The 12,730-nt window shown below is 36.8% G+C and overlaps 1 protein-coding gene across 1 annotated transcript; it reads left to right on the top strand.

Moving 5' to 3' along the window:
* Positions 1 to 8,738: 8,738 nt before the first annotated feature.
* Positions 8,739 to 11,841, top strand: LOC107763901 (F-box/FBD/LRR-repeat protein At5g53840-like). Its single transcript, XM_016582407.2, has 4 exons — positions 8,739 to 10,000; positions 10,288 to 10,455; positions 11,236 to 11,388; positions 11,540 to 11,841. Exons 1-4 carry the CDS (start codon positions 9,095 to 9,097, stop codon positions 11,582 to 11,584), a joined length of 1,272 nt encoding a protein of 423 aa, XP_016437893.1. The 5' UTR covers positions 8,739 to 9,094; the 3' UTR covers positions 11,585 to 11,841.
* The last annotated feature ends 889 nt before the right edge of the window (positions 11,842 to 12,730 follow it).

Below are 12,730 nucleotides of genomic sequence, written 5' to 3'. Positions count from 1 at the left end.
AGTCGGCAACCGCCCATCCAACTCTTGGGATTTGTCCTAAGTTAAGGTTCCCCACCTGATTCTCGGTCTTCCTCGAGCATACATTTTCCTCCTCTTCACCATAATACTAATGTCCATCACCAAAAGCCTATGTCGCGTCACGAGTATCTCACCTAGAATCACCTTGCAATTCTTGCATAACCCTCTGTCACGCCTCCTGAGAAGGAGATAGTCAATCTGAGTCTTCGCCACCATATTTTGAAAAGTAACCAAATGCTCCTTCCTCTTTGGAAAGCAAGAGTTAGCAACCACCATTAATGAGGTTCCTACTTCATGCCTCTCCCCAAAACCTAAGCCTCCATGCACTTCGTCATATACACCTGTGGTCGACCCAATATGGCTATTGAAATCCCCTCATATGAATAACTTCTCAGTAGGTGGTACATGACGTATAATCTCATCCAACCCCTCCCAAAAGCACCGTTTAACCTCCTCATCTAGGCCCGCATGTGGCGTATAGGCACTAACGATGTTTAGGATGCACTATCCAACCACCAACTTAATAATCATCAATCTATCATTCACTCATCTAACCTCAACCATAGACTCTCTAAGTTCCCTATCCACCAAAATACCCATTCCATTCTTACCCTTCTAGGTTCCAGAGTTCCAAAGTTCATACCCCGTCCGTGTCCCTCGCACTCGACCCTGCCCACCTTGTCTCCTGGACACACGCTATATTGACCCTCCTCTTCTGGAGGATCTTCGCCAACTCTATAGACTTACCTGTCAATGAACCTACGTTCTATGACCCAATTCTCAAACGATGGACACCCTTGTTCCCTTTACCTCCCTTGCCTCCCAACCCACCCCCTAGCCCCCGCCCTACCTTTCCCTCGTTAAGGACTTTTGAAATTATGTTTGCCTGATTCTTTGATGGTTTGATAAAAACCTCAATTGTGAGTCGTTATATGGCGATGATCGATCGCCCCGGGAGGTTTGGCTTGGTGGCTAAGTATCTAAAAGCCTATAAGTTTGGAGCTGACATGGCCGAAGCTCTTTTGCTTATGTCGAGGGTAGCCTGTTTCACCAATTCTTTTCGAAGTATTTTCGAAGTAATTGAAGGCCACTAATTTTATAGCGACGGTCGGGCGTCCCCGAGTCGTGTTAGTTTGGCTGGTACAACCTTGTGACCGTAGTCATTGTGTTTGGCCAGAGCCTTTCAGTTCCCTAGTGAAGCAGTTTCGGCGTTTATATTGAGGGTATGCCTTTTTAGAGGTCTTACAAGTTCGATATATAGCCTTAACTTTAAGATCGGGATTATGCCTTTTATATGGTCTTACAAATTTTTGCATGCCTTTGAGGTCTTACAATTTTGGTTACTTGGTACAAGTATGGTTCATGCCTTGCTTGAGGTCTTAGTGTTTTGGTTACTTGGTACAAGTATGGTTCATGCCTTGCTTGCGGTCTTATAGTTTTTGTTACTTGGTACAATTATGGTTCATGTCTTGCTTGAGGTTTTACAGATATTATTGTTGCCTTATATAGGTCTTACGAGACAGAGGCTGCCCACATGAGGTCTTATGGCCTCGGGTTTTTGATAAGTCGATGGGGGTGGCGATTGGCGGCAGTCCCCGAGTTTTCGAAAGTTTTTTGGCTCGAGAGCCATTCCTTGAAAACTTGGTATTGCCTCATCGAAGGCTTACGAGTTCTAATCTTCCGACCCGGAGGTCATACGTCCTTGAGTTTTGATGCCAGTCCCCGAGTGCTCGGGAAGTTTTTTGGCCCTAGAGCCGCTTTGTAAACTTTATGTTGTCTCATTGAGGGATTAGCTTCAATTTTTTGACGCCAGTCCCCGAGTGTTCAGGATGTTTTTGGACATGGAGTCATTTTTGCAAAAGAACACCGAACTCCTTAGAAACGTGAAATGCCTTGATGGAGGGGAAAGTATTCTTCGATTACTTGGTATAGGTATACATGTTTTTGCTGTTAAGGGCTTGGTTATTCTATACGGACACGGTTCGTTCGACTGTTTGGCCCGATACATCATTTTCCTATCGAAACCCCATTTAGCACATCTTGGCTTCTCCGAGGAGGTGTTCTTCCGGGGGGATGCCCCCTAGTATTTGAGGTTGATTGAAAAGAAGCCTTGAATACTTGTTGAGTCTTCCTTAGGTAGCATATAGATGTTGCCTCGTTAAAAACCTTGCCAGTAAAACCCTTCTTGGGATTAAAACCCGATCGAAGGAGAAGAGTGCAACGTATGCTTTTGGAACCTAAGGCCTTTGAGTTGGAAAGTGCTTCGGCCGTTTCGATTGAATACCTGCACTTAGGTTAGTATAAAATGTAACTGAAAAATGGAGATGATCATACCTTAGTGCTGACGCCGCTTCGGACCTCGATATGATTCAATCGTTTGTTATGAGACTCGATAAGGTCCTTTGTTTTGTTTAGTGGGGCGTAGCCGAGAATGTATCTTGTTATCATTATTTTAGTGTTTTCTTATCCTTTGGTTCCTTCGATGGTGGAGGTATTGGTGTTGGTGCCACATCGTACACCGCGAACATCTCTCTTGCCGCATGCTATTCCCTGTAGACCGTTTTTATCCCATCCTTTGTCGAGAATTTCATCATTTGATAGAGGGTGGATGGTACTGCTCTCATGCTGTGTATCCATTGCCTTCCGAACAAGGTGTTGTACCTCATGTCTCCTTCGATGACGTGGAATTTGGCATTTTGGGTTGTGCCGGCCACGTTGACTGAGAGGGTGATTTCCCCTTTCGTTGTTTCGCTCGCCATGTTGAACCTGTTGAGGACTTGAGAGGCAGACACGATTTGATCAAGCAGTCCGAGCTGCTCTACCACCCTCGACCTGATAATATTGGCCGAGCTACCTGGATCCACAAGTACACGTTTAATTTAAAATGTATTTACAAGAAAAGAAATTACCAGTGCGTCGTTATGGGGCTGAGATAGATCCTCGATGTCTTTGTCGCTGGATGTGAGGGCGTCCTCGGGTATATAGCCTTGAGTTCGTTTTTCCATGGTGATGGATATTTTTGTTCTCCTGACCATGGGTTCCTGTGGAGCATCGATACCTCCAAAGATCATGTGGATGACATGTTGTGGCTCATCTGTTTCACTCTTTTTGGTCGCCTCTCTTTCCCAGAACTAATTTTTGGATCGGTCGCTGAGGAATTCCCGGAGGTGACCTTTGCTGAGTAGTCAGGCTACTTCTTCCTGGAGTTGTCAGCAATCTTCGATCATGTGACCATGCGTGTTGTGAAATTCACACACTAAGTTATGGTTCCTTTATGAAGGATCTGATTGTACAAGCCTTGGCACCTGGTGTCTCTGATTTTACTGATGGTGAATACGATGTCTGAAACGTCGACGTTGAAGTTGTATTCCGATAAGAGGGGCACCTCCGTCGGCCCTGTGTGCCTATCAAATCTAGCTCTGCTAACAAGTCCCCGAGGATTTTGTCCTCGATCCATCCTTCGGTCATTGTGGGGTATGTTGCACCTTAGGGCGTTTCTTTTATCTTTAGTGTATGGTTGGTATCTCTCTTTATTCGGCTTCGACTCCTTCGCCGGAAGCTTGCTAGGATATACCGAGCCCGAGGGGACTCCTAGTTGGTCGTCTTCGACCCTCATATTTGATTGGGATCGGTTGTGGACGTCCGACCAAGTCACGACGAGATACTCGACTAAGTTCTGCTTAAGTTGTTTTGAAGCTACCGAGCTTCCCTTATTCAAACCTTGAGTGAAGGCCTGCACCACCCAGTCATCGGAGACCACTGGTAGTTCCATTCGTTCCATTTGAAAGCAAGATACGAACTCTCGCAGCATCTCGTTCTCCCTTTGCTTGATTTTGAAGATGTCTGATTTCCTTGTAGCTACTTTGATGGCACCAGCATGTGCCTTTATGAAAGAATCTTCCAGCATGGCAAATGAATCTATCGATTTTGGGGCTAGGTTGTGATACCACATCATTACCCCTTTTGAAAGCGTCTCTTCGAACTTTTTCAGTAGTATGGACTCGATATCATCATCCTTTAGGTCGTTGCCCTTCATTACACAAGTGTAAGCAGTGATGTGCTCGTTGGGGTCCGAGGCCGTTGTACTTCGGAAGGTCGGGCATTCTGAACTTCTTTGGAATGGGTTTTAGGGCCGCTTCCTATGGGAACGACTTTTGTATAAACTTCTTCGAATCTACACCTTTCAGAATCAGAGGTGCGCCCGGAATTTGATCGACCCTAGAATTGTTGGTCTCTACCTTCTTGTCATTGGATTTTATCTTCTTTTCGCTCGACTCGATCCTCTTTGTGAGGTCCTCGAGCATCTTTATGATGGCGGGGTCGACTGGCGACCCGTTGTTGCTTGATCTTTCTGGTACCTACTCGGCACGGGGAGCCGTTTTCGGAGCTACCGTCCTGGAAGTCTTTTGGTGGCTTTGCAGTTGAGCAGTCGCCAGCTGTTGTGCTTGTAACATTTTGAATATGACGTGAAGGCTAACCCCTTGTTCTTCCTGAGTCGGGGTTTTTTGAGCTTCTTGTTGATCTTCCTAGTGTATGCTCCTGTTGGTGTGGGAGCTTATTTCGACGTGTTGAGCGTTGCGTGAGACCACGTCCACAGTAATTGATTCTGGTGCATTCTCAGGGTTTCATGGTGGTACACCAACACCTGGAACATCCACACCATTCTCTCCATGGTCCTCAAGATTGTTGTTTACTGTGCGTTTACCGAGTTAGACATTTCGACCTGAAATCAAAGATCTTGGACAAGAAAAAGTGTGAAAGGTAACTTGTGTTATGCAGTAAACCAGCAAGAAAATAATCACTGTTATTTTTAGCCCCACGATGGGCGCCAAACTATTTACCGCGAAAATGGTAATTACAATTAGATTTGATTTTGTGGTTCTAAAAATACGTGATCTATTTTTATGCTAGTTGTTAAGCAATGGATGCTAAGTGAAAGACTTGGAAACAAGATAATATCTTGAAAACAATATGATAATCAAACCGAATGACTAATAATCGGGGCCTCGAGCTTGCGTATTCGGGGCCTTGAGGTCGAGTCGGATGCCATGCCGAGGATAGTCGATGGAGGACTAAAAGTTATGATAAATTCAATGGCGGCTCTTTATGGCTAATAATAAGCAATAAATGAAGAACAATAAATAGAACACAATAAATATAAGTAGTGGAGTCAAGAGAATTTGTTAGAAAGCAGAAAGAATGTTCTTGTCTTTTCAATATTATGTCTTAGATCCCCTTTATATATGAGGGGAAAATCCCTATATGACATATGTGTAGTTATTACATAAAGTGGCTAGTACAACCACTCAATCAGCCTGGTGCAGGATGTCATTATTTGCGCAGACGATGTCAGAAAGTACTGCTCCTAGGGAACTTCCCGCTTACTTGCGACAAGCACCGGTCGTTCTGCCCCGACACCGGGCACGAAGAATCCCCCAAGGCATCGGACCCTGGGCTGTTCTTTGGGCCCTTTGAGATGAGATTACGCAATACCTTGCCGACCGTAAAATTGGTCTTCCCGATTTTAGCCGTATACAGGTACATTTTGGACTTACTATCGATGGTCAATTGGAACAAGGTCTAGGTGAGGTGTCTAAATAAAAAATAGTGATAATTTTAAGTATCCCCATATGAATTCAACCTAAATTAAAAGGGGATAGAAGAACTAAAAACAAAAATTAAGGAAATTAGTGTATTTTCAGTTTTGTAGAATACATGAGCGAAAAGGATATTATTTGTCTTAAATGAAGAAAAAAAAAAGGGTGAGAAGGCATTAATGGAACTTTTGTGAACTTCTCAATTGGAGTTTAGAGAAGTCAGATATATGCTTATCAAACTGAAATGACACTTCGGTTATTGAATTTTACTCCAACGGTTGCAATTTAAAATTATACTACTATTTTATATTAGGTGCAGAATTTTAGTTTCTTTTACTGTCCGCACTTTTCGAAAAACTTAAAATCAAAGGCATTTTTTGGTTTTGATTAAAATTTTTTTTTTTTTTTTGTTAAAGACTAATTCAAAGTTAGAGCATGGAACTTAAATTGTTTAAAACTTGATATTTACTAGTTTTTTTAATTAATATCGATGTGAAGTTAAAATTATATAATAAAATAAGTTTTTTAGTCTTGAGTTAAAGTGGGACTAGTCTTAGAGTACGCGCTTTGCACGTGTATTTATATTAATGGGTATTCAGTTAAAAAATCACATTATGTGTTTGAGTTATTAAATAAAAATTAGAAGAAGGGTATGTTCTTTAAAATGATGAATATCGATCTCTTTGGCAAACTTAATGAAAGAAATCTTGCTCCATCAAAAATTTTAGATGTCTTATTGTGATTTTAAAATTATTCGCATATCTATTACCTAATATTGAAACAAATAAATAAAAAAAATACTTTTATGGTTCTTCAAAGATTTGTTAAATAAAATAAATTGAAAAGTTGAATAATTGAATCTTTTGATATCTCAGAGATTTTGAGAATGAAAAGGTTGGCCCTGTAGCTCACAAAAAAATTGATAAATGGTGGTGCAAAGTCTAAGAATAATTGTTGAGTTAACATCTTTTCAAAAATGACTTAATATACAAAAATATATAAGGAGCTATCATTTATTGAAATGAATGTTAAAAGAAACAAAAAGATAATTATAAATATTAACTCACATTTAAAATAAATTTTATCTACTAATATTTCATCCTTATTGCTTCAAATTTGTATTTTTATCAATTTGACTTTTTAATACTATTACTAACTTTGCTCTATTTTCTGATATCTCACTACCAATGCCTTTTTTTTATATAGAATTAAATCTATGTAGCCTAAGAGTTTTGCCAACTTAAAAAATAATTTTACTTATATAAATTTGAAAAAAAAAAACTGAATTGGATACTTTTAATTACTAATTAGTTAATTAATTTAAGAACTAACCATTGGTTCTCAACCTTAAAGCAAAAATTTATTTTTCTTGATTCTATTCCTTATGAGCTCAAACTTCAAATATTTAAATATAGCTATAATTTCGTCCAAGCATTTAAAACGTGGAAACTCCTTCACACCCTTTCAAATCTTAATTAATATTAGTTTATCTAAATTTAAATTTAATTAGATATTTTTGCAATATAATCTAAGTACCTAGATATTGGAGTTCGTACATTGTTCTAATAAGGAATGATTTAATTCAAATAGTAGATAATCATGTCTACTATTTTATTCTTATTAATTTTAGTTCGTATTTTAATCGATTTTACTCTTAGAGCCCGTTTGGCTTGGCTGATATTGAGTAGCTGATAAGCATTAGGTGCTGAAAAGCACTTTTAAATGCTGAAGTTGATTTAAAAAATAAGCAGTTACTTGTTTGGATAAAAGTGATGAAATTAATAATTAGCATCTCAAGAACTGGGTATACGAAGAGTTTTGTTTTAAAAAGAAATATTTTAGGGATAGAATAGTAAATATTTTGGTCAAACCTAAAGTGCTTATAAGCTGAAATTTGATAAGTTGGGGGAGACCAACTTATGGCTTTTGGCTTATTTTTGACTTATAAGCACTTAACTTATAAGCACTTTTACCAAACCTGTAGATAAGCCAAAAAGTGCTTATAAGCCAATAAACTTAGCCAAACACCCTCTTAGTGCAATATTATAATTGATATTCGTTCTTTACTATTTTTTTCACCATCAATTTTCTTGATCTTGTGGAAACAAATTTGTATATCAAAGTTTTTTGTCAACTAAAAAATTAGTTCTAGTTAGATGATGCATTTGAAAAATAGTTGGATTATATTTTTTTGCTAATAATTAATTCAAAAATTTAACTATTTAATTTTATTGTGACAGTAACTCATTAGATTTTTATTTATGCCAAATTTTAAATTTTGAATTATAACATGAAAAAATGACAATTATGTCACATTACTAAAATAAAGAATAGTTCATATAAGGTAATCGAAATTTAAATTAGTTTTAAAGTAAAAAATTCAATTAACCCAAATGGTTTCCGTGATGTTCCCCTATATTTTCTTACCATCATTGAACGTATATGTGTTGGGTGAGTTTATTAGAGTGTTTAATTAATAGAATTTTAGTTGATGTTAAAATCCTACGTATTAAGAACTTAATATGGAATGATTACAACTATATAAATAAATTTAAATACAAAAATAATTTAAATAAGGTAAAATCTTAATTGATTTGAATTCCTAAATATTAGGACTTGATACATAATTTAATCAAGGAACTAAGTCCTAAATATTAGGAAATAATTTGAATTACTATTTTGTCCAATGTGAAATTTATTTTAAAAGGATAAAAAAAGCAAACGACATTTCGCTAAGGACTAAGTCCTAAATATTAGGAAATAATTTGAATTACTATTTTGTCCAATGTGAAATTTATTTTAAAAGGGTAAAAAAAGCAAACGACATTTCGCTAAAGACTAAGTCCTAAATATTAGGAAATAATTTGAATTACTATTTTGTCCAATGTGAAATTTATTTTAAAAGGGTAAAAAAAGCAAACGACATTTCGCTAAGAGCCTTTGTGCTTTTAATATAGTATATAGATTTACACTATTATAAATATTGGTGTTATTACCTACTTTGACGTTACATTTCAAGTAAAAATAATGAGTAAAAAAAAAAAATTACAATCTTGAAGAGGAGTGGACAGGGTTGAAATCTTCACATTAACCCCTTGACTGAAAATCTCAAATATGTATTATTCACTGCTTGACTTATATCGTATGGTAAAAAAAGATGGGAGATCAACTTCATTTTCCTTTAGCCAACTCAGAATCCGTTGTTGATTGACTTCTGTAAGCCTTTTTAATCATACTCATACAATTATTACTGCATGTAACTTCCACAAAATCTCTCTACTATTTCTTGAAATTTCAATCCCCAATTCGTATCAAAATTATTTCCGTTTCACCCATAAAAGGAACATGTTTCTGAATTCATCACACCCCTTCAGTTCAAATTTTCTTCCACAGATGCATTAGTGTTTATACATAAAATAGTGAAGTGGGTATTAATCACAAAGACGAATCAGCAAAGGAAAATCAAGAAATTGATTGAAATGGATCGTATCGGTGGCTTACCAGATGGTATTCTGATCGCTATACTTAGTTTTCTTGACACTAAAACTGCTGTAAGGACATCAGTATTGTCGAAAAGATGGAAATTGGTTTGGACTTCTCTCCCTGTTCTTGATTTCGAGAATGTTCCTTATTCAAGATGGAAATCACGAATAGAATTTATCTTCTTTGTTAGACATGTTCTTGCTCGTCGTTGTAATTCTCAACTTGTTAAGCTTAGGCTTTCTGTGGACGATATAGTTTACTCATCTTTCAGTGAAGAATGTATGACTTATGCTGCTGATCATAGAGTTAAAAATCTCATAATCTCTGCATTTACTACTGAAAACCCCGTGTTTATACCAACTTGCTTGCTCTCTTCTCAATTTCTTGAATTCTTGGAACTCAATTGTGCGATTCGTTATACTATAACATTGCCAAAAAGTTGGACTTTTACCAACTTGAAGGTTCTCAAGTTGAAGAATTTTGTGTTTAGTGATGACAATTTTGATGATGGGAAAATCTTTTCTGGATGTCCTAAGCTTGAGAGTGTGATTTTGTGCAAATGTGCAATTAAGGGTAGAGGTGAACTTAAGGAATTGGAAATGAAATGCTTGGAGTTAAAGAAATTGGAGATATTATATTGGAGGAGTCCTTTGAGTTGTTATGACATACATAGGATCAATGTGATTGCTCCAAAGCTTTCGTCTTTTGTGTTTAAAGGGCATGTTGCTAAGGTGTGTTTTAAGGAGGATTTGGGTTGTTTAGATAGAGTTTGTATTGACTTGCGGTATCCTAAATGGAACTCCGCTGAAGATCGAAAGAGATGGACTGGTGAATGCTTTATGACCATGTTTGGACAATTCTGCAGCGCGAGGTTTCTATCTTTGTCCATTGACACCGTTGAGGTAACAATAAGACCTTCCCTTTTCTTCTTTTTCTTGTTGAGTGTGTGTTGGGATCGGAGAAGGGGTTCTATTTTCATTTATTAAGACAATAATCTTTCTGTATTTTGAAAAACAAATATTTATAAAGGTGCTAGTGAAGTCATTCATCACCTTGCATTTTTATCGGAAAAGAGAACGCTGTGTGTTATCCGTCTTTGTTTGTCTATGGAAGGGGGAGGGATATTGGGAGTTGGGTGGGCTAGTTGAAGAATTTGCTCACTGATTGAAGTGATTATGTGTATGCCTAGGCTCTCTCTGCTATTTCTGGAATACGTGAATATGTTACTTTTGGCAATTTGAGGCATATAAAGTTCGTAACTGAGGATAGATCTTCATCAGTAACTATGCCCATTAATGCTGTTGCTGACATACTGAAGTGCACTGCTGACGGATACTTGGTGTTCAACGCGTCCGAGGTACTAAACCATGATAGAAACTCGTGTTATTATTTCAATCTCTTTTTCATATTTTACTTTTCTCTTTTGATCTTTTTAGTTTGATATCTCAAATTTCTAGTAGAAGCCCATTCCTGAAGTTCAAAATGAGGGACTTAGAGTGATCGTAATATACAGAAATATCTTCATGAGCAGTTTTTCATAGGAAAAAAGCTTGTGGTCGTCTTATCTGAGGGTGGTTTCCATTGGATTAGGGGTTCTTTACTTGTATATAAACTTCGAGTGACTTCTGTAATTTAGTATCTCAACATCATTACGTGATAGAGAATCTACTCCTACTTAGTAGAATCCTTCTCCATTCTGATTCTACAAAATAGGAGTACTGTTTATCAGCTTTCTTAGATTCTTGTAGTTAAGCTGCTGATAGATATAGCAACTTGGCTTGGATTTGGTTTTCCTAAGATGGCAATTATCTCGCATTCTCCTTCTCTGCTCTATTAAATACTGTGTATCGACTTTTTAGATTCTTGTAATTTGAGCAGCTTATTGATATAGCAACTTGGCTTGAATTTGGTTTTCCTAAGATGGTAATTAGCTTACATTATCCTTCTCTGCTCTATTAAATACTGTGTGTCGACTTTTTAGATTCTTGTACTTTGAGCAGCTTGTTGATATAGCAACTTGGATTTTGAATTTGTTTTTTTTTTCTAATTTGTTGTTGCACTACTTAGATTGCATATAAATTACTTGTTTAGACAATATACTGATCTCCAACTGACCTATTTTAATTTCAAATTGTAGGATAACAAACTATCCACTCTTGGCGAATCATCACATTCAGATGGAAGAAAAGCGAAGAAGGATAGCAACATCATTGATGTACCTATACATCTTATGTCCTACTTACTGGAAATTGCTCCTCGTGCAGAATCTTTGACAGTTGAATTTGCTAAGGTAGTACTACTTACAAACCTCTTCATTATTTGCTCTTTTAAGAAGCAGATACTGGAACAAGAAAAAAAATAATTACTCAAGATTATAAGTTTGAAAAGGACATGATTTTTCTTTGTTATCATTTTAAAAATAGGTATTAATTTGATTTCAGGAATCGTTTGAATGTGTTGAAGTGAGAAGTGATGGGGAAGAGTAGTTTGATATACCAAGATTCACGAAATGTAAGGCCCACTGTCTAATTTTGTCGCGAAAGACACATGTAATGTCCTCATGCTCAATCTTATCATTTTTTGGATTCAGTTAAATGAATAACACATTCTGGAAATACAACTTTTTGGTTTCATGTGTTTACATGTATGGTTTAGTTCGGTTAACTGTAATGTCTGTTACTTCAATCAGGTTTTTTGTAAAGCGAATATTGTGAATTAAACCATAATGAAGATGGTACTGCATACGAGGTTCTTCTTTACGTCTTCCTTAAAACATGCTAGCATAGCGCAGTATATGTTTTCTTGCTGTCAGTTTATTGGAGTTAGTTTACAATCTAAGTTCCTGTTAGAATAAAAGATTTACATATGAGATGAAGCAAAACCAGGTATTCTGTACCTCAACTATCTCATGGTATATGAATGTCCTGCGGCAAAGGAGAGGGAGAAAATGAAGGACCTACAGTCAAGATTTACTTCCTCTATTCTATATTGTTGGTTCCTTATTTTTCTTTTAGATGTCCGTAAGTTGTTTTATTTTCTATAAACAGGAAGTATCGGATATTACTTGCTAGTTTTAGTATCGAAATCATATGTATTATTCTGTCAAAAAATACACAATTTATAGGAGAAAACAAATCAATAAAAATGAAATAATCCCCTGATTCCAGACAAAGGGGTATTTCTAATCTATTCTAATTTAATCCCTAAGAATATGAAACTTTTCTAACTTAGCTAATATGATTTGATCCTATATGATCAGATATTACAAATCAATGTATCAATTTGATTTGATTTGATTAGACAATCATAATAAGATATTACAAATCAACACTCCCCCTCAAATTGGCATGTAGATATCCGACATGCCTAACTTGCTCACAAGACTTTCAAATCTTGGTTTAAACAACCTTTTAGTAAAAAGATCTGCTATCTGCTGATCTGTTGGCACAAATGGCAAGCACACACTTCCTTCATCTAGCTTCTCCTTGATGAAATGCCTATCCACCTCAACATGTTTTGTTCTATCATGTTGAACTGGATTGTGGGCAATACTTATGGCAGTTTTATTGTCACAGTATAGCTTCATTGGTAAAGTTATAGGTCTTCTAAGTTCCTCCATCATTTTCTTAAGC

Source organism: Nicotiana tabacum, chromosome 8 (assembly GCF_000715075.1).
Source record: "Nicotiana tabacum cultivar K326 chromosome 8, ASM71507v2, whole genome shotgun sequence".
NCBI classification, from domain to species: domain Eukaryota; kingdom Viridiplantae; phylum Streptophyta; class Magnoliopsida; order Solanales; family Solanaceae; genus Nicotiana; species Nicotiana tabacum.
The sequence above is the reverse complement of the archived record's forward strand: the minus strand, read 5'-3'. Positions and strand labels throughout refer to the sequence as shown.

What these genes read in the sequence shown, in the direction of transcription:
- LOC107763901 (XM_016582407.2), top strand. Translation starts at nt 9,095, where the DNA reads ATGGATCGTATCGGTGGCTTACCAGATGGTATTCTGATCGCTATACTT. An exon ending in TGGTGTTCAACGCGTCCGAG is followed by an intron (nt 10,456 to 11,235) that starts GTACTAAACCAT and finishes TTCAAATTGTAG; the next exon opens with GATAACAAACTATCCACTCT. An exon ending in TGACAGTTGAATTTGCTAAG is followed by an intron (nt 11,389 to 11,539) that starts GTAGTACTACTT and finishes ATTTGATTTCAG; the next exon opens with GAATCGTTTGAATGTGTTGA.